Source organism: Aegilops tauschii, chromosome 2 (genome assembly GCF_002575655.3).
Source record: "Aegilops tauschii subsp. strangulata cultivar AL8/78 chromosome 2, Aet v6.0, whole genome shotgun sequence".
NCBI lineage: Eukaryota > Viridiplantae > Streptophyta > Magnoliopsida > Poales > Poaceae > Aegilops > Aegilops tauschii.
The window spans coordinates 13,369,204-13,391,130 of record NC_053036.3 but is presented as its reverse complement, the minus strand read 5'-3'; the positions used below and the strand labels follow the sequence as shown (position 1 = coordinate 13,391,130).

The following is a 21,927-nucleotide window of genomic DNA, read 5'->3' as shown; positions in this document are numbered from 1 at the left end:
ATGATCAAAGATTTTGGGTTTATACAAAGTTTATGAGAAACTTGTATTTCCAAAGAAGTGAGTGGGAGCACTATAGATTTTTGATGAGTATATGTTGTTAACATATTGTTGATCAGAAATGATGTAGAATTTCTGGAAAGCATACAGGGTTATTAGAAAAGTGTTTTTCAATGGAAAACCTGGATTAAGCTACTTGAACGTTGAGCATCAAGATCTATAAGGATAGATCAAAAACGCTTAATAGTACTTTCAAATGAATACATACCGTGACAAGATTTTGAAGGAGTTCAAAATAGATCAGCAAAGAAGGAGTTCTTGGCTGTGTTACAAGGTGTGAGTATTGAGTAAGACTCAAAACCTGACCACGGCAGAAGAGAGAGAAAGGACGAAGGTTGTCCCCTATGCTTTAGACGTAGGCTCTACAGTATGCTATGCTGTGTACCGCACCTGAAGTGTGCCTTGCCATGAGTTAGTCAAGGGGTACAAGAGTGATCCAGGAATGGATCACATGACAGCGGTCGAACTTATCCTTAGTAACTAGTGGACTAAGGAATTTTCTCGATTATGGAGGTGGTAAAAGAGTTCGTCGTAAAGGGTTACGTCGATACAAACTTTGACACTAATCCGGATGACTCTGAGTAGTAAACCGGATTCGTATAGTAGAGCAGTTATTTGGAATAGCTCCAAGTAGCGCGTGGTAGCTGCATCTACAAGATGACATAGAGATTTGTAAAGCACACACGGATCTGAAAGGTTCAGACCCGTTGACTAATAACCTCTCTCACAAGCGAGATATGAACAAACCCCATGGGTGTTGGATTCATTACAATCACATGGTGATGTGAACTAGATTATTGACTCTAGTAAACTCTTGGGTATTAATCACATGGCAATGTGAACTAGATTATTGACTCTAGTGCAAGTGGGAGACTATTGGAAATATGCCCTAGAGGCAATAATAAAATGGTTATTATTATATTTCCTTGTTCATGATAATTGTCTATTGTTCATGCTATAATTGTATTAACTGAAAACCGTAATACATGTGTGAATACATAGACCACAACATGTCCCTAGTAAGCCTCTAGTTGACTAGCTCGTTGATCAATAGATGGTTATCGTTTCCTGACCATGAACATTGGATGTCATTGATAACGGGATCACATCATTAGGAGAATGATGTGATGGACAAGACCCAATCCTAAGCATAGCACAAGGTCGTGTAGTTCGTTTGCTAAGAGCTTTTCTAATGTCAAGTATCATTTCCTTAGACCATGAGATTGTGCAACTCCCGGATACCGTAGGAATGCTTTGGATGTACCAAACGTCACAACGTAACTGGGTGGCTATAAAGGTGCATTACAGGTATCTCCGAAAGTGTCTGTTGGGTTGGCACGAATCGAGACTGGGATTTGTCACTCCGTATGACGGAGAGGTATCTCTGGGCCCACTCGGTAATGCATCATCATAATGAGCTCAGTGTGACTAAGGAGTTAGCCACGGGATCATGCGTTACGGAACGAGTAAAGAGACTTGCCGATAACGAGATCGAACGAGGTATTGGGATACCGACGATCGAATCTCGGGCAAGTAACATACCGATGGACAAAGGGAATTGTATACGGGATTGATTGAATCCCCGACATCGTGGTTCATCCGATGAGATCATCTTGGAACATGTGGGAGCCAATATGGGTATCCAGATCCACTATTGGTTATTGGCCGGAGAGGTGTCTCGGTCATGTCTGCATGGTTCCCAAACCCGTAGGGTCACACACTTAAGGTTCGGTGACGCTAGAGTTGTTATGGGAAATAGTATGTGGTTACCGAAGGTTGTTCGGAGTCCCGGATGAGATCCCGGACATGATGAGGAGCTCCGGAATAGTCCGGAGGTGAAGATCGGTATATTGGACGATGGGTATTGGAGTCCGGAATTGTTCCGGGGGTACCATGCTATGGCCAGCATGTCCGAAAGGGGTTTCGGAGGCGCCGGCAAGCGTTGGGGGGCCTTATGGGCCAAGGGGAAGGGGCAGACCAGCCCACTAAGGGGCTGTGCACCCCTCCCAACCCCTAACCAGGAGAGGTGGGGGCGCCACCCCTAGGGCAGCCGCCCCTCCCGGCTTGGGGGGCAAGTTTCCTAGGGGGTGGGGGCGCCCAAACCCATCTAGGGTTTCCCCTGGCCGCCGCCTCCTCCTCTAGATCCATCTAGAGGGGTCGGCCCCCTCTCCCCTTCCCCCTATATATAGTGAGGGGGTGGGAGGGCAGTCACACCCTTCCCTTGGCGCAGCCCCTTCCTCCTCATACATCTCCTCCTCCTCCGTAGTGCTTGGCGAAGCCCTGCCGGAGAACCACGAGCTCCATTGCCACCATGCCGTCGTGCTGCTGGAGTTCTCCCTCAACTTCTCCTCTCCCCTTGCTGGATCAAGAAGGAGGAGACGTCCCCGGGCTGTACGTGTGTTGAACGCGGAGGCGCCGTCCGTTCGGCGCTAGATCGGATCTTCCGCGATTTGAATCGCCGCGAGTATGACTCCATCAACCGCGCTCTTGTAACGCTTCCGCTTAGCGATCTTCAAGGGTATGAAGATGCACTCCCTCTCTCTCGTTGCTAGCATCTCCTAGATTGATCTTGGTGACACGTAGGAAAATTTTGAATTATCGCTACGTTCCCCAACAGTGGCATCATGAGCTAGGTCTATGCGTAGATTCTATGCACGAGTAGAACACAAAGTAGTTGTGGGCGATGATTTGTTCAATTTGCTTACCGTTACTAGTCTTATCTTGATTCGGCGGCATTGTGGGATGAAGCGGCCCGGACCGACCTTACACGTACTCTTACGTGAGACAGGTTCCACCGACTGACATCCACTTGATGCATAAGGTGGCTAGCGGGTGTCTGTCTCTCCCACTTTAGTCGGATCGGATTCGATGAAGAGGGTCCTTATGAAGGGTAAATAGCAATTGGCATATCACCGTTGTGGCTTTTGCGTAGGTAAGAAACGTTCTTGCTAGAAACCCATAGCAGCCACGTAAAACATGCAACAACAATTAGAGGACGTCTAACTTGTTTTTGCAGGATATGCTATGTGATGTGATATGGCCAAAAGGATGTGATGAATTATATATATGTGATGTATGAGATTGATCATGTTCTTGTAATAGGAATCACGACTTGCATGTCGATGAGTATGACAACCGGCAGGAGCCATAGGAGTTGTCTTAATTTATTGTATGACCTGCATGTCAATGAAAAACGCCATGTAATTACTTTACTTTATTGCTAACCGTTAGCCATAGTAGTAGAAGTAATAGTTGGCTAGACAACTTCATGAAGACACGATGATGGAGATCATGGTGTCATGCCGGTGACGAAGGTGATCATGCCGCGCCTCGAAGATGGAGATCAAAAGGCGCAAGATGATATTGGCCATATCATGTCACTTTATGATTTGCATGTGATGTTTGTCATGTTTACATCTTATTTGCTTAGAACGACGGTAGCATAAATAAGATGATCCCTCACTAAAATTTCAAGAGATGTGTTCCCCCGAACTGTGCACCGTTGCGAAGGTTCGTTGTTTCGAAGCACCACGTGATGATCGGGTGTGATAGATTCTGACGTTCGCATACAACGGGTGTAAGCAAGATTTACACATGTGAAACACTTAGGTTGACTTGACGAGCCTAGCATGTACAGACATGGCCTCGGAACACAAGAGACCGAAAGGTCGAACATGAGTCGTATAGTAGATATGATCAACATGAAGATGTTCACCGATGATAACTAGTCCGTCTCACGTGATGATCGGACACGGCCTAGTTGACTCGGATCATATATCACTTAGATGACTAGAGGGATGTCTATCTAAGTGGGAGTTCATTAAATAATCAGATGAACTTAATTGTCATGAACATAGTCAAAAGGTCTTTGCAAATTATGTCATAGCTTACGCTTTAGTTCTACTGTTTAAGATATGTTCCTAGAGAAAATTTAGTTGAAAGTTGACAGTAGCAATTATGCGGACTGGGTCCGTAGACTGAGGATTGTCCTCACTGCTCAACAGAAGGCTTATGTCCTTAATGCACCGCTCGGTGTGCTGAACCTCGAGCATCGTCTGTAGATGTTGCGAAACATCTGACATACACGTTTTGATAACTACGTGATAGTTCAATGCGTAATACTAACGGTTTAAAATTGTGGCACCAAAGACGTTTTTGAAACGTCGCAGAACATATGAGATGTTCCAAAGACTGAAATTGGGATTTTAGACTAGTGCCCACGTCAAGAGGTATGAGACCTCTGACAAGTTTCTTAAGCCTGCAAACTAAGGGAGAAAAGCTCAATCGTTGAGCATGTGCTCAGATTGTCTGAGTATTACAATCGCTTGAATCGAGTGGGAGTTAATCTTCCAGATGAGATAGTGATGGTTCTCCATAGTCACTGCCACCAAGCTATTAGAGCTTCGTGATGAACTATAACATATCAGGGATAGACATGATGATCCTTGAGCAACTCGCGATGTTTGACACCGCGAAAGTAGAAATTAAGTAGGAACATCAATTGTTGATGGTTAGTAAAACCACTAGTTTCAAGAAGGGCAAGGGAAAGAAGGGATACTTCATGAAACGACAAATCAGTTGCTGCTCTAGTGAAGAAACCCAAGGTTGAACCCAAACCCGAGACTAAGTGCTTCTGTAATGAGGGGAACGGTCACTGAAGCAGAACTACTCTAGATACTTAGTAGATGAGAAGGCGGGCAAGGTCGACAGAAGATATTGGATATACATTATATTAATGTGTACTTTACTAGTACTCCTAGTAGCACCAGGGTATTAGATACCGGTTCGGTTGCTAAGTGTTGGTAACTCGAAATAAAAGGCTACGGAATAAACAGAGACTAGCTAAAGGTGAGATGACGATATGTGTTGGAAGTGTTTCCAAGGTTGATGTGATCAAACATCGCACGCTCCCTCTACCATCGAGATTGGTGTTAAACCTAAATAATTGTTATTTGGTGTTTGCGTTGAGCATAGACATGATTGGATTATGTTTATCGCAATACGGTAATTCATTTAAGGAGAATAATGGTTACTTTTTTTATTTGAATAATACCTTCAATGGTCTTGCACCTAAAATGAATGGTTTATTGAATCTCGATCGTAGTGATACACATGTTCATGCCAAAAGATATAAGATAGTAATGATAGTACCACATACTTGTGGCACTGCCATTTGAGTCATATTGCTATAAAACGCATGAAGAAGCTCCATGTTGATGGATCTTTGGACTCACTCGTTTTTTTAAAGATTGAGACATGCGAACCATGTCTATTGGTATATATGCATGAAGAAACTCCATGCAGATGGATCGTTTGGACTCACTTGATTTTGAATCACTTGAGACATGCAAATCATACCACATGGGCAAGATGACTGAAAGGCCTCGTTTTCAGTAAGATGGAACAAGAAAGCAACTTGTTGGAAGTAATACATTTTGATGTGTGCAGTCCAATGAGTGCTGAGGCACGCGGTGGATATCGTTATGTTCTTACTTCACAGATGATTTGAGTAGATGCTAAGAATATTTACTTGATGAAACACAAGTCTGAATTATTGAAAGGTTCAAGTAATTTCAGAGTGAAGTTGAAGATCGTCGTGACAAGAGGATAAAATGTCTATGATGAATATCTGAGTTACGAGTTTGGCACACAATTAAGACATTATGGAAATTGTTTCACAACTAATACCGCCTGGAACACCATAGTGTGATGGTGTGTCCGAACATCATAACTGCACCCTATTGGATATGGTGCATACCATGATGTCTCTTATCGAATTACCACTATCGTTTATGGGTTAGGCATTAGAGACAACCGCATTCACTTTAAATAGGCACCACGCAATTCCGTTGAGACGACACCGTATGAACTATGGTTTAGAGAAACCTAAGCTGTCGTTTCTTAAAAGTTTGGGGCTGCGACGCTTATGTGAAAAAGTTTCAGGCTGATAAGCTCGAACCCAAAGCGGATAAATGCATCTTCATAGAATACCCAAAACAGTTGGGTATACCTCCTATTTCAGATCCGGAAGCAAAGTGATTGTTTCTAGAAACAGGTCCTTTCTCGAGGAAAAGTTTCTCTCGAAAGAATTGAGTGGGACGATGGTGGAGACTTGATGAGGTTATTGAACCATGACTTCAAATAGTGTGTAGCAGGGCACAGGAAGTTGTTCCTGTGGCACCTACACCAATTGAAGTGGAAGCTTATGATAGTGATCATGAAACTTCGGATCAAGTCACTACCAAACCTCGTAGGTCGACAAGGATGCGTACTACTTCAGAGTGGTACATAATCCTGTCTTGGAAGTCATGTTGCTAGACAACAATGAACCTACGAGCTATGGAGAAGCGATGGTGGGCCCAGATTCCGATGAATGGCTCGAGGCCATAAAATCCGAGAGAGGATCCATGTATAAAAACAAAGTACAGACTTTGGAAGAACTACTTGATGGTCGTAAGGCTGTTGGGTGCAGATGGATTTTAAAAGGAAGACGAACAATGATGGTAAGTGTCACCATTAAGAAAGCTCGACTTGTCGTTAAGATGTTTTCCGACAAGTTCAAGGAGTTGACTACGATGAGATTTTCTCACTCGTAGCGATGCTAAGAGTCTGTTGGAATTATATCAGCAGTTACTGCATTATTTATGAAATCTTGCAGATAGGATGTCAAAAAACATGGTTTCCTCGACGATTTTCTTGAGGAAAGGTTGTATGTGATACAACCAGAAGGTTTTGTCAATCCTAAAAGATGCTAACAAGTATGCAAAGCTCCAGCAATCCTTCTAAGGACTGGAGTAAGCATCTCGGAGTTGGAATGTACGCTTTGATGAGATGATCAAAGATTTTGGGTTTATACAAAGTTTATGAGAAACTTGTATTTCCAAAGAAGTGAGTGGGAGCACTATAGATTTTTGATGAGTATATGTTGTTAACATATTGTTGATCAGAAATGATGTAGAATTTCTGGAAAGCATACAGGGTTATTTGAAAAGTGTTTTTCAATGGAAAACCTGGATTAAGCTACTTGAACGTTGAGCATCAAGATCTATAAGGATAGATCAAAAACGCTTAATAGTACTTTCAAATGAATACATACCGTGACAAGATTTTGAAGGAGTTCAAAATAGATCAGCAAAGAAGGAGTTCTTGGCTGTGTTACAAGGTGTGAGTATTGAGTAAGACTCAAAACCTGACCACGGCAGAAGAGAGAGAAAGGACGAAGGTTGTCCCCTATGCTTTAGACATAGGCTCTACAGTATGCTATGCTGTGTACCGCACCTGAAGTGTGCCTTGCCATGAGTTAGTCAAGGGGTACAAGAGTGATCCAGGAATGGATCACATGACAGCGGTCGAACTTATCCTTAGTAACTAGTGGACTAAGGAATTTTCTCGATTATGGAGGTGGTAAAAGAGTTCGTCGTAAAGGGTTACGTCGATACAAACTTTGACACTAATCCGGATGACTCTGAGTAGTAAACCGGATTCGTATAGTAGAGCAGTTATTTGGAATAGCTCCAAGTAGCGCGTGGTAGCTGCATCTACAAGATGACATAGAGATTTGTAAAGCACACACGGATCTGAAAGGTTCAGACCCGTTGACTAATAACCTCTCTCACAAGCGAGATATGAACAAACCCCATGGGTGTTGGATTCATTACAATCACATGGTGATGTGAACTAGATTATTGACTCTAGTAAACTCTTGGGTATTAATCACATGGCAATGTGAACTAGATTATTGACTCTAGTGCAAGTGGGAGACTATTGGAAATATGCCCTAGAGGCAATAATAAAATGGTTATTATTATATTTCCTTGTTCATGATAATTGTCTATTGTTCATGCTATAATTGTATTAACTGAAAACCGTAATACATGTGTGAATACATAGACCACAACATGTCCCTAGTAAGCCTCTAGTTGACTAGCTCGTTGATCAATAGATGGTTATCGTTTCCTGACCATGAACATTGGATGTCATTGATAACGGGATCACATCATTAGGAGAATGATGTGATGGACAAGACCCAATCCTAAGCATAGCACAAGGTCGTGTAGTTCGTTTGCTAAGAGCTTTTCTAATGTCAAGTATCATTTCCTTAGACCATGAGATTGTGCAACTCCCGGATACCGTAGGAATGCTTTGGGTGTACCAAACGTCACAACGTAACTGGGTGGCTATAAAGGTGCATTACAGGTATCTCCGAAAGTGTCTGTTGGGTTGGCACGAATCGAGACTGGGATTTGTCACTCCGTATGACGGAGAGGTATCTCTGGGCCCACTCGGTAATGCATCATCATAATGAGCTCAGTGTGACTAAGGAGTTAGCCACGGGATCATGCGTTACGGAACGAGTAAAGAGACTTGCCGATAACGAGATTGAACGAGGTATTGGGATACCGACGATCGAATCTCGGGCAAGTAACATACCGATGGACAAAGGGAATTGTATACGGGATTGATTGAATCCCCGACATTGTGGTTCATCCGATGAGATCATCGTGGAACATGTGGGAGCCAATATGGGTATCCAGATCCCGCTATTGGTTATTGGCCGGAGAGGTGTCTCGGTCATGTCTGCATGGTTCCCGAACCCGTAGGGTCTACACACTTAAGGTTCGGTGACGCTAGAGTTGTTATGGGAAATAGTATGTGGTTACCGAAGGTTGTTCGGAGTCCCGGATGAGATCCCGGACATGACGAGGAGCTCCGAAATGGTCCGGAGGTGAAGATCGGTATATTGGACGAAGGGTATTGGAGTCCGGAATTGTTCCGGGGGTACCAGGCTATGGCCAGCATGTCCGAAAGGGGTTTCGGAGGCCCCGACAAGCGTTGGGGGGCCTTATGGGCCAAGGGGAAGGGGCAAACCAGCCCACTAAGGGGCTGTGCGCCCCTCCCAACCCCTCTCACGTAACCAGGAGAGGTGGGGGCGCCACCCCTAGGGCAGCCGCCCCTCCCGGCTTGGGGGGCAAGTTTCCTAGGGGGTGGGGGCGCCCAAACCCATCTAGGGTTTCCCCTGGCCGCCTCCTCCTCCTCTAGATCCATCTAGAAGGTCCGGACCCTCTCCCCTTCCCCCTATATATAGTGAGGGGGTGGGAGGGCAGCCACACCATTCCCTTGGCGCAGCCCCTTCCTCCTCATACATCTCCTCCTCCTGCTCCGTAGTGCTTGGCGAAGCCCTGCCGGAGAACCACGAGCTCCATTGCCACCATGCCTTCATGCTGCTGGAGTTCTCCCTCAACTTCTCCTCTCCCCTTGCTGGATCAAGAAGGAGGAGACGTCCCCGGGCTGTACGTGTGTTGAACGCGGAGGCGCCGTCCGTTTGGCGCTAGATCGGATCTTCCGCGATTTGAATCGCCGCGAGTACGACTCCATCAACCGCGTTCTTGTAACGCTTCCGCTTAGCGATCTTCAAGGGTATGAAGATGCACTCCCTCTCTCTCGTTGCTAGCATCTCCTAGATTGATCTTGGTGACACGTAGGAAAATTTTGAATTATCGCTACGTTCCCCAACAGGGAGGGAGGGAGGCAGGAGGGAGGGAGGGAGGGAGGAGAGAGGGAGGAGGCCGAGATGGAGGGGGGGGGGAAGGAGGGAGGAGGGGTGGCGTATGGAGGTGGGGCAGTGTCTGGAGGGGGAGGAGGAGGGAGGAGGAGGGATAGAGGATGAGGGAGGGAGGAGGAGGTGGTGGGAGGAGGGCCGTCGGAGGGAGGAGACAGGTGGGCGACTGGAGGGAGGAGGAGGAGGGAGGAGGAGGAGGGAGGAGGAGAGAGAGGATACCTTGGGGCGACGGCAATGCGGCGGCGGCGGAACGCACGAGAGAGTTAGACTGGGAGTGGAGAGGGGAGAGTGAGGGGCGGCCGGTTGGAGAAGATAGGATGGGTTTAGCAGCAGCGCGCTTTGAAATAAAGCGCTACCGCTAAACGCCATAACAGTAGCGCCTTTTACCAGAGCAGCGCTACAGGCGCTACTGCTAAGGCTACGCGTCTAACAAATATCAAAAAAACATTCCTTTTCAATGATTTTTTTGTAGAATCTAAATTGTCAATAGAAATCGGCCACAGATCCTACACATAGATTTCAATGAAGACCAAGTGGTTGTGATGGTTTGAGAAGTAACGTATTTAAGGTGACAAACACCCTATTCGCGGAGTGAGGTGGGAATAAATTAGTTGCAACGAGTGGACTAAACTTAGCAGCAGCGAGGGTGGGAGAAAAGCGCTGCTACTAAGTTCAATAGCATTAGCGCTCTTAGAAAACCGGCGCTACTACTAAACCTACTCCGGCGGCAATGTCATGGCATTTGTAGTGGTAGCGCTGTTTTTTGCTAACGCGCTACTGCTACGAAGGTAGGAGTAGCGCTGTTTTTTACGCGTGCTACTGCTAAGTAGCAGTAACGCCTTATTTTGAACCGCACTGCTGGTAAGATTCTTTGTATAAGGTTTTCCCTAGTAGTGTCCATAGGGTGCAATAGAGCGAGGAGTTGTGGTCTTCTCGTGAGTCATGTTTGTCCCGCGAGATCTTGATAGTGGTGGGGTTAATCGGCGTGGCGGCAACCATCCAACTCATGCCTTTTTTCCTTCGGGTCCGCCTCTGTCTCGGGGTTGTGTCTACCTCCTCATTTGGTAGCTATGCGACGACCTTCGGGTCACAGTTGCTTCGACCACTCTCTCTTACGATGGCGTAACCGGATGGATTAATAATGGCACTGCATAAATCCCGTTTCATTCATATTTAGCACATAACTAGACATCAATGTCTCTTCTTTATTAGGATTTATTCTCTTTAATTGTTTTAGCGCTCACGTGCCCATAATTTTTTTATTCGAGGCCAACCAACATATTCTCTTTTATTGGCGCTTGCAAGCTAGCACCGGCAATAATTTATGGAGTCCCTCCTGCTGCTCATGGTTCTCGAGATAACTTTCTTATTTTGATACAAACTTCTTATTTTCAGACAACCTATGGACATATACAAACTGGCGGGGATTTACTATAATGTTCCAAGGCGATGCTATTCTCATCATAAATGCAAGATCCATGAGTTGGTTTTGTCCATCGACACAGTAGGGAAGGTCCATAGTTCAAGTCCTCGGAGCTTAAATTTTTGTTGCTCATCTGTCTCACAGAAAAGAAATGCGTGGGTAGGCCCAGTTCATCCCACCACGGGGGACAAACAAATTTTTTTTGGGAACTATGAGCGGTCGGAACAAAACTTATATGTATATTTAATAGGAGGACCAACCATTTTTATGTAACAAAGCCGCCCTAGTTCAGATGTGGATGCATCCGCCTGAGGATTGATGGGCCGGATGCGGATGACCCAGTAGGGGAGTTTGGCTGAGGCCCAATACTACCTGTGTGATGGAGCACTTTTTTTCTTGGGCCAACTGTGTGGGGGCTATATATGATGCTAGTTGCGTAAAATAGCGCATGGGGCGCACATCAGTTCGTGTATAGGCTAGCACACTGGTAGGCTCCAAGACGACCTGTGTTTGTAAGACGCGGAAAACATCCAAAAAACGATGAGTTGAAGGATTAAAATCTTGCCCTCAAAGACCCAACTACGTGTTGCTAGCCACTCGAAGAAATGAGTCCTACCAACCAATGGCCAGCTCGAACCTTTAAGAACTTACTCCAATGTTAGATTAGAAACAATTTTGTTTCTTTGAACTTTAAAATTTTTTATAAATTACTGAATATTCTTGGAAACATGAATAATTTGGAAAATCCCAAACATTTTTTGAATTTCTTTACATTTTTAGAAATACACAGCAAGAATTGAAACGTTCAAAATTCACAATTTTATTTGGAAACATGAATTTGTGAATTTTTTAAAAAAAGAAAATATATTTTGAACATTCAGAACAATTTTAGAAAATGTGTTTCTTTAAAATCAGAAATTATTTTTAATTTGCGAACATTTTACTAAGATAAGAATATTTTTCGTATTTGAAACATTTTGAAAATGCAATTTTTTGGAAAATCTCAAACAACTTTGAAAAATCAAAGAAAAAGTGGAACTTTTTTTTAAAATTCGAACCAATTTGGGATAGTGAACATTTAAAATCTGAAAAATTTTCAAAACGGGATATTTTTTGGAATTCAGAACATTTAAAAAATAAAAAAATTCTAAAATTGTGAACTTTTTTGAAAAAAAAATGAATTTCCAAAAAAAAGGGAGAAAGAAAAATAAACTTGAAAGAAAAAAAGACAAAAGAAACAGGAATAAAAAAGAGAAAGAAATGGAAAAATAAAAATAGAAACATAGCACACAGAACAAAAAACAGCTCAGCCCAGCTTGTGCGCCCTGTGTGAATCTGCGACTATTTGATGCCCCATGCGATAAATACGGTTTTGCCACCTGCATGGGCATGAAAATAAATGGTCTGGCTTTGCTGGGCCACACTGCAGGCAGCCCATGTGCAAAATTCTGGCGTTTTTCCTTTTCTAACAGACGAACGGACAAAAAATTAGTACCACCTCGAACAGAAAAAAATATTTTCAATGGTGAACGGATGAAGAAATCGGAGAAACGCACCTTGCTTTATTAGTAGGTATAGATATAGATATAGATATAGATATAGAGGTATAGAGGTATAGAGGTATAGAGGTATAGATATAGAGATATAGAGATATAGATATAGATATAGAGGTAAAAAAAATGTACAAAAACCTTAATTTGTCTGAACTTGATTCGAGTCCTAGTAGAAGACCAAACCGAATGCATACGTGCGCGCTGATGTTTCCGTCGCAGACTCCGTCCAAACACTGGCCGCGGGAGCCGCCGGAGGCAACGTACGTGGCATCCATCCGTCGCCGGCTGCAGGTGCCGGGCCTTTCTTCTCCTCCCCGTCGCTGTCGCGGCAAAATTTCAGCACTAGCGGCTGAAGCGCGCTCACCGGTCACCGCTAAGCTGGCAGATAAGAACAATCCGACAGCCAAGCCGATCGCACTCGCGCCACCAACCATCCGAGCACCCACGGCCGTCGCCACCAACCATGTCGGCCGCCTACGACCGCGCAGCCGAGCTCCGCGCGCTGGACGACACCTTCGCCGGCGTGCGCGGCCTCGTCGCCTCCGGCGTCACCCGCGTCCCCCGCATCTTCCGCGTCCCCGACGACGCCCAGGAAGCGCCGCGGGAGCCCACCGGCGGCCGGCAAGAACCTGCAGCCATCCCGGTGATCGACCTCGGCTGCAGCGATCGCGCGGCAGTGGTGGCCGCCGTGGGCCGGGCCGCGGCCGAGTGGGGGTTCTTCCAGGTGACGGGCCACGGCGTGCCCCTCGAGGTGGGCACCGCGGCGGTGGAGGCGGCCCGGGCGTTCCACGAGTCCCCCGGCGGCGAGGGCACCGACAAGGCGCGGCTCTACACCCGCGAGCCGGCCAGGGCCGTCAAGTACAACTGCAACTTCGACCTGCACGAGTCCAAGGTGGCCAACTGGCGCGACACCCTCTACCTCCGCGTCGAGCCCCACCCTCCCGACGCCGGCGACATGCCGGACTCCTGCCGCCGGTACGTGTTCCACTGAGCCTCCACTCCATTAATTTTAGCAGCTCGACAATGCCCACATGTACTCTGGCTATTTTTGAGAAAGAAAAGTCTATCTGTCCACGTAGTAGTCAACTTTGACTTATATGCATGCAGTGACGTGTTCTTTGACTACGCCGAGCACGTGAGGAACCTACGGGACACGCTCTTTGCTCTGCTGTCCGAAGCACTTGGCCTCCACCCCAACCACCTCGCCGACATGGGTTGCAACCAGGGCCAGATGATACTCTGCCACTACTACCCTCCCTGCCCGGAGCCCGAGCTCGCCATCGGCACCACCCGCCACTCCGACTCCGGCTTCCTCACGGTGCTCCTCCAGGACGGCGTCGGCGGGCTCCAGGTCCTCCACGAGAACCGGTGGGTCGACGTCACGCCAACACCGGGGGCGTTCATCATCAATGTGGGCGATCTCTTACAGGTACCTATATATCTTCACAATTGGGTCACGCTAAAATCATTAAAATCGCAACCGTAAAATGCTAAAGGCATACATGTGTCTCTCCTCTCCACCAGATGATCTCGAATGACTGGTTTAGGAGCGTGGAGCACAGAGTCATTGCGAAGAACGATGCACCGAGGGTCTCGATCGCATGTTTCCCAAGCAATCCAAGTTCGGAGAGGATATATGGCCCCATCAAGGAGCTGTTGTCAGAGAAGAACCCGCCGTTGTACAGGGAGACACTCGCTAGGGATTACGTCGCGCACTATTACTCTGTCGGATTGGGTCCCAAGATGGCCATCAATGATTTTCGTCTATGAAATCGTCAGAAAAATCCTTTATGATTTCGGAAATAATTGGACAACAAATTCCAAGTGTGCATGTCTTTTGTTAGACATATTCCAAGGGATTTTGTGTATTCAGATATGTTCGCTACCATGTGCTAAATCATTTGACAAAACGAAGTTGACCAATAACCTGAACGTGCACCTTGAAACAACGCGAGTATGCTCTCTCAAAACGAAAACATGAGGGAACTTCTTTGTTTGAGGGGAAAACATGAGGGCCGGCCGGGAACTAGCTAGTGTTCAGCAGATTTGCCCAGAGAGTGAAATCACATGAACAAAAGTACACACACATCACACTTGCGCCGTGAACACAAATATAAATGATTAAGTTGCGGCTTAACAACAACGGTAATTCCAACAAAACTCGATACGGAAAAAAATAAATTGGAAATGGACAAAGGCGCAGCGCAGCGCAGTTTATTTCATTTTATGACGAGCCCTGGCATGTGAATTTCTCCCTGCAAGCAGGCATGTCCATCGCACATCACTGAACATTCAGTCATACACATAACTAACATATCACCGATGACTATCGGATATATTTATCTTACCTGGATTGAGAGCTTGGACTAGCTGACTTTCATGGAGCGATGAGTATGCTATCCAGCAGCTGCGAGAAGGACACCGATTCACTCGGCTTATTAGGAACTGGTTCAGGGTGAAACACTCCGCCTGGGGAATTCGCTGCCATGGCATGGAGACCCTAGCATATACACATGGTATGATAATATGTTGAATTAATAATTCACTAAAAGCTGATTATTATTTGGACTTAGTAATTCCGATATGATACTTACATGGTTATATGCACCTCCTGCGAGAGTAAACGTGTGCACCGACACTTTGGAGACGAAGTCCTCAGCTCCATCAAAGAAGTCACCCTTGTTAACCAAACCGTCGGAGAAGAGCAAGATGATGCCATTCAGGCACCCATGGTCTCTCATTAGTTTATGTGCCACGGGGAGGCCGGACGCCATGTTCTTCGTACATGGGTTCTTTCTCCAAGCTGAGCTTGCGGAGTAACCAGTTGTCTTTGTCTCCTTGGAGACAACTAGTTTCACATCATGCGTGTACGTGTTAGGGGTCGACATGACATATGTGTAGCCGAGACGACTATCCTTGAAGTGGGTGAGTTTCTCTTGCACCAGCCAAAAGATCTCTTGTTCCATCTTGTCCCAGGCCAGGCTTGGGGTAATGGTGCAGTCAAATGCATACACAAGCACCACGTCCAGTGGCAACCTCCCTGTACATTAATTTTCATCTGTTAGCTCAATTGTATATTTGTACAACCGGCATAATTTCATGATAGCCCCTTGTTTCAGACCAATCTATGTTTTTTGTTGATGTATATACCTGGAGAAAGCTTGGTGCCATTAAGGATGCTATCTAGAATTTGCGAGAAGGGCACCGATAAACTTGGCTTGTCTGGAACAGGAATGCGGCTGAACGTCCCACCCGGGGAATTCGCTGCAATGGCGCGAAGACCCTATTTCACATGCACAAAAAATAGGCAAGATTATACTATTAAGCTGATTAAGATTTGGACTTATGTGACTCTCTGCTTTGATACATACATGGTTATATGCACCTCCAGCAAGAGTAAATGTGTGAACCGGCACTTTGGAGATGAAGTCTTCAGCTCCATCAAAGAAGTCACCCTTGTTAATCAACCCATCGGAGAAGAGCAAGATGACACCATTCAGGTGCCCATGATCGCTCATCAGTTTATGTGCCATGGGGAGGCCAGACGCCATATTCTTTGTGCATGGGTTCTTTCTCCAAGCCGAGCTCCCTGCATAGCCAGTTAACTTTGTCTCTACAAGGTCAACTTGTTTCATATCATACGTGCATGTGTTAGGGGTCGACATGACATATGTGTAGCCGAGGCAACTATCTGCAAAGTGCTTCAACTTCTCCTGCACCAACCAAAAGATCTCATGTTCCATTTTGTCCCAAGCCGGGCTTGGGGTAGTGGTGCAGTCAAATGCATACACAAGAACCACATCCAGGGGCCACCTCCCTGCACATTATTGATCATTCATCCACTCAATCATATGTATGTTTCCGAACAAGCATATTTTTTATACTAACTTATGAATTCACATGTGCAGGTTGTTTCTATATATCTACCTGAATTGGTACTAGGATGCTTGGTGCCATTAAGGATGCTATCCAGCACTTGCGAGAAGGGCAGTGATAGACTCGGCTTGTCCGGAACTTGGAGAGGGCTGAAAGTCCCACCTGGGGAATTTACTGCAATGGCACGAAGAACCTGCAGCATACACACAATAAGTAATTAATTAATTAATGGATGATCAATAGTTGGATGAATTAACTATGTCTTGACACTTACATGGTTATAAGCATCCCCGCTGAGAGTAAACGTGTGCACAGGCACTTTTGAGATGAATTCCTCAGCCCCATCAAAGAAGGCACCCTTGTTAATCAACCCATCGGAGAAGAATAAGATGATGCCATGCAAGTCCCCTTGATCATTGATCATTTTATGTGCCTGGGAGAGTGCAGACGGCATGTCCTTCGTGACTGCAATCCTCCTCCATGCCGAGCTTTCTTTATACCCATTTGCCTTTATCTCGGTAGAATCAACTAATTTCATATCAGATGTGTACTTGTTAGGGCTCGACGCAATATATGTGTAGCCAAGCCAGGTATCCGTGAAATGGGTGAGTTTCTCTTGCACCATCCAAAAGATCTCATTGTCCACCTTATCCCAAGCCACGGTCGAGGTGCTGCGGTCAAATGCATACACAATCACCACACCTAGTGGTCCCCTCGCCCTGGACCTCCACCGCCTGATCGACTCATAGTGGGTGTGGGCAAACTCTGCATGGGTGTGTAGAGGCAGTGTGTCAATGATTTTTGGTCGATCCAGCTCAGATTGATGTACGTTCAGGTCAACAACAAAAAAATGACAACCACATACGAAAGGAGACGCAAGTCTACCGGTGTGTGCATGTAGAACGCGTACACAAACATGTAAGTGCACACAAGATATATGTGGATTCTTATATTTGAAAGCAATATTTATTACAATATTGATGACCGTGTGAATAAACTTGCACCAATTTTCATGTGTAGAATTATTGTGCAGTCTAAAACACATAGGCAAATCTTTTGCATCCGTTTGAAACAAACATACATATACAATCGTTTTATACTAAGAACATACTCTCGGAATCACAATTTTGGACACTATGTTCAGTCAAACTCAATACACATACCACTTTATAATAACTCAGATTAGAACTTCTATCTTTTTATCTCAAAAAATATTTCTAAAAAAATTCTCTCTTCGTCCCATAATACAACACACATTGGTTTTCACAAAACTCAAGCTTAAGAAAATTTTACCGAGTTTATAAAAAAATCCAACTATCAAATATATACAATATAAAAATATATTCCATGATGAATATAATGGTATTAATTTGATATTCTAGATGTTGCTACATTTTTCTACAAACGTGGTCAAAATTTGAAAAAAAATCTAATATGGACTATATTTTGGGGTGAAGGGAGTACATATTTTTAAGCCTTACATATATTATAGACTTATAGAGTTATAGTATAAATTAATGGTCAAAGTTACATCTTGAACCAAAGGGTTCAGCCTATTATTTACATGTTATAATCATAAAGTACTTTATTATTTTGTCATACATCTAGAATATGTAAATAACACTCTCCTAGAAAATAACTGTGGATGATACAATTAAATCCTAAATTTTGAAGTTGACTCCTTCAAAAAATAAATCAATTTCAACGCCATTAGTTTCTCTCCATTAATTAAGCCCGCAAATAATTGAACAATATATATATATATATATATATATATATATATATATATATATATATAAATAAAATCTGATTTTATCAAACAGTAAAGTAGATCTACTAGTATCGTGATCTTTGGACTGCCTACCTCTGCCTATAAATTGGCAGACATGCCATCTTAACCGAACCATTTGTTTTCTTTTATCAAAAACATACCATCCGTTTCTAGTATGACTATATTTTTTAGTATGACTATATACATTAGTATGTAAAGTCCATACTGAAATCTCTAAAAGGTCTTATATTTAGGAAAGGAGGGAGTACAAAGTAAACCATATGTATTCTTTCTCAACTGAACATCTACACTTGTTTGAACATCTAGGTATACATATTTTTGAGATGATAAAGAAAACACAAGATAACAAAGCTCAACCGAGCACTAATAGAGAAGAACAAACTAGCAGAGTAGATTTGGACGATCTGCTTTCAACTGCAGATGAGCTACTATGGAAAAAGGAAGGTAGAAGGAATTAGCAAGCAGCTACTTGAACTTATTTACCTGGGGCCGATGGATGTAGCCGCGCTATCCTTCAGGAACGGGACTGGTAGGGAGGAGGAAATGAGTGTGGTTTGCTTGCTGATCCCATCCACAACACCTAGCTAGCTCTTAAGTAGGAGAAGAGAAGCAGAGGGTGGTGCTGTGGTGTGTGGTTGGTGGCATGGTGATAAACAAGGTGCCCATGCACATCACGGCCGGCTTAGTTTTTCCCTCGCCCGAGGTATCTGTCGGCGATTCTATATATGAACTGAGTGACTCACATGACACGTTGATCGAGGTAGCTAGCTAGTATCGCACGTGCAACACGTACGGCAGGTCTCGCATGCACGATGGACGGGCTAACGTACGGTACTAGTATAATTTTGTATGTACACTGTTTTTTTTTTTTGGAGTTTCGTATGTACACTGATCATGAATTCAGGTTCGGTATATAGTCTACATGCCAATAGCCCAGCACATAATGAAACAAAAAGGAGAGAAAATAAATAGATAGTGAAAAATAGAGAACGAAAAAGAAAACAAAAAAGGTAGCAAAAAACCAACAAATCCTACTACCTCAACGGGCATGCAGGCGAGGCACAAGCTTTTGCCCCACCCCAGGAGTAGACATGTGCATGAGATGATCACGATGACTAGTCCAACGTAGGACAAGTAATCTGGACTTCATGTACGCATAGTCCTACAGATGCTGGGGAACGTGAGCTGTCCAAAAGAATTGCGTGCTCTGCGCATTGTTGGAGAATGGAAGGGGTGGTAGAAGTTTAGTGGCACCTGTTATCACTACTAGGAAAAACCCTAGTAGTAGTGCGGGTTTTGAGGCTATCAGCAGCGCGGGCTGCCGCGCTACTAATAAGGCGCTACAGCGAACTGTTAGTAGTAGCGCGGTCTGTACCCGCGCTACTACTATTCATTATATCAGCAACGTTTTTCCGGAACGCACTACTATTAATTAGCTGTAGCGATTTTCTAGCCCCGCGCTACTGCTATATCTTTCATCATTTCCCCTGGCTTCCTACCCCGTTTCAGCTTCAATAAATTGCAATTTTCAGATACTAGGTACTACTAGATATCAATTTCATAAAGCATTATAGGTACTAGGTAGTACTCCCTCGGTTCCAAATTACTCGTCGTGGTTTTAGTTCATCTGGAACGAAGAGAGTACTAGATAACAATTTCATATATACTCAACATGCATCCTCAAGCAGTACTAGGTGATATCGACGACGATCATCATATGTAGTTCTAGATGATATCGACGACGATCATCATATGTAGTTCTAGATGATATAGCCACACACGCATATGTAGTTCTAGATGATATCGACGACGATCATCATCCTGAAGCCTGGGCGGTGGGTGTTCCTGATAGTAATTAGGATGGCCTATCCAACACGAAGATTCTTGCCAACGAGGAATCTCTTCCACCCAACCGAGTTTAAGTGTGTGCGACCGTCTATGTCCATGCGGTAAGTACAGGTGGTGACGGAGCCCCTTGCGGTATCAGCTGAGCCTTCTTCATTAAGCTCGATACCACAACTCACAGATAGGTCCTTTGGCAATTTCTAAATAAGAAAAACATATCAGTTAATAAATAGCCTCGCACATACTCTTGCAATATATTTCTATCAAGTATAGATTTCTACACTATCAAAAGACACAGTACTACACATTTGTACTAATTAAGCATTAATTCTACTAATAAGTATATATGGATTATCTACACTATTAATAGTTCCTTGGATTCTACACTAATAAGCATGTGATCAGACTCTACACTAAAGCATATCATCGACTAGATTCCACACAACATATCATTGGACTCTACACTAAGCATATCATCGGATTCACTAAGCATATCATCGGATAATTTGCATTTGTAAGTATAACCATAAAGCATATATATATATATCATCAAATTACTACAGTCAGTATAACATACCATTTCATGCCGATCGACCATGGTACTTGTCAGGCGGGTCACGAATGGCACCCCGATAAAGTCATCACGTGGCGGAATTATGTCCCATAGGTTGCACACCTCCTCCTCGCTCAGCCCCATTCTTTGAGCTACGATGGCTTCATGAAGTGGGTTCTCATCATCTTCATCGAGTGGGTCCTCATTATCTTCATCATCTTCGTCATCTTCGTCATCTTCATCATCTTCCACCAGGTTGATATAAATGATAGTCAGCTTGGGTCTTTCTGCTCTGAAGGAGAAGCTGATCAACTCACCACCAGTAAGACGCATGCGGGCGAGGAAACGGGCCCATCCATCTCCTCCAATCTACGACATATTGCGTCCTTTCTCGACCTCCATAGTGTACGGCCCCCCAGGAGCATCAAATGTCACAGTGTCTCCTGTCAGCTTGTTGAATTTCAACCTCACATTGCATGGGACGATCTGTGTAAAAAAGCAAAATGACACAATGCAGTAATGCCAACACTAAAAATAAAATAGTTGTTACATTTCATCTAATTTCTTACCGCCGCATGACGAAAACTCGGCTGGAAGTAGATGCCGAATAGCTTGCCAGTTGCAAGGCTGCTGGCGCACCTTGACTTGCACAGTCGACATGGTGGTGGTGGCGCCATTTCCCTAAAGCAATATGAGCAAAGGATTAACGATCCACTTCACAGGAAAGAAAAACAGTAGCATGTGATATTTTTGGTTCTTCTTCAGTTATATTTTCATAGTTGAACCCGATCCCAAAAAGTAAACAACAAGTTCTCAATTAACTTACTAACACCTTCTATAATAGAACCAACAGCTAGCAAGCAAATGCCAAATCAGCCAACAAGACTCACAGCCAACAAGTTCTCAATTAGCTTACTAACACCTTCTAGAATATCTCTAGATGAAGAGATTCTTCCGCGAGAAGCAATTTGATGGACAATTATAATCCTAAGATCTAGCTAGTAACATACAAGATGACAAGGTATCACCTATGAAAGCATTTCAGTGGCACCTATTGCCGAAAAAACTATTTGGCCCCTACCAAAGGTATAATCCTAAGATCTGTAATAAGTTATCTACCAAATCAAGGTACCACCTACCAAGACACATTTCATCTAATTTGGCCCCTATTGCCTAAGATAACCGATTAAAAAAACAAGTGGCAAATTTAATTGGGATTAACTTAGCACTTGCAAACTAAATACTTGTATCAAAACCAATATCTAGCAG

General features: G+C 44.2%; 2 protein-coding genes across 2 annotated transcripts; one reads left to right on the top strand and one right to left on the bottom strand.

Annotated features, from left to right (window-relative positions):
- The first annotated feature begins 12,725 nt into the window (after nt 1-12,725).
- On the top strand, nt 12,726-14,468 carry LOC109752457 (1-aminocyclopropane-1-carboxylate oxidase homolog 1). Its single transcript, XM_020311348.4, has 3 exons — nt 12,726-13,567; nt 13,700-14,021; nt 14,117-14,468. Exons 1-3 carry the CDS (start codon nt 13,056-13,058, stop codon nt 14,360-14,362), a joined length of 1,080 nt encoding a protein of 359 aa, XP_020166937.1. The 5' UTR covers nt 12,726-13,055; the 3' UTR covers nt 14,363-14,468.
- A 117-nt stretch (nt 14,469-14,585) lies between these two features.
- LOC109752430 (uncharacterized) lies at nt 14,586-18,816 on the bottom strand. The gene is made up of 8 exons (XM_073507707.1): nt 18,744-18,816; nt 16,743-17,233; nt 16,520-16,661; nt 15,964-16,409; nt 15,743-15,875; nt 15,187-15,632; nt 14,941-15,092; nt 14,586-14,847 (listed from the first exon to the last, which is right to left on the bottom strand). The coding sequence occupies exons 2-7, from the start codon at nt 17,091-17,093 to the stop codon at nt 14,970-14,972; spliced, it is 1,641 nt and encodes a 546-aa protein (XP_073363808.1). The 5' UTR covers nt 17,094-17,233; nt 18,744-18,816; the 3' UTR covers nt 14,586-14,847; nt 14,941-14,969.
- Nucleotides 18,817-21,927: the final 3,111 nt, after the last annotated feature.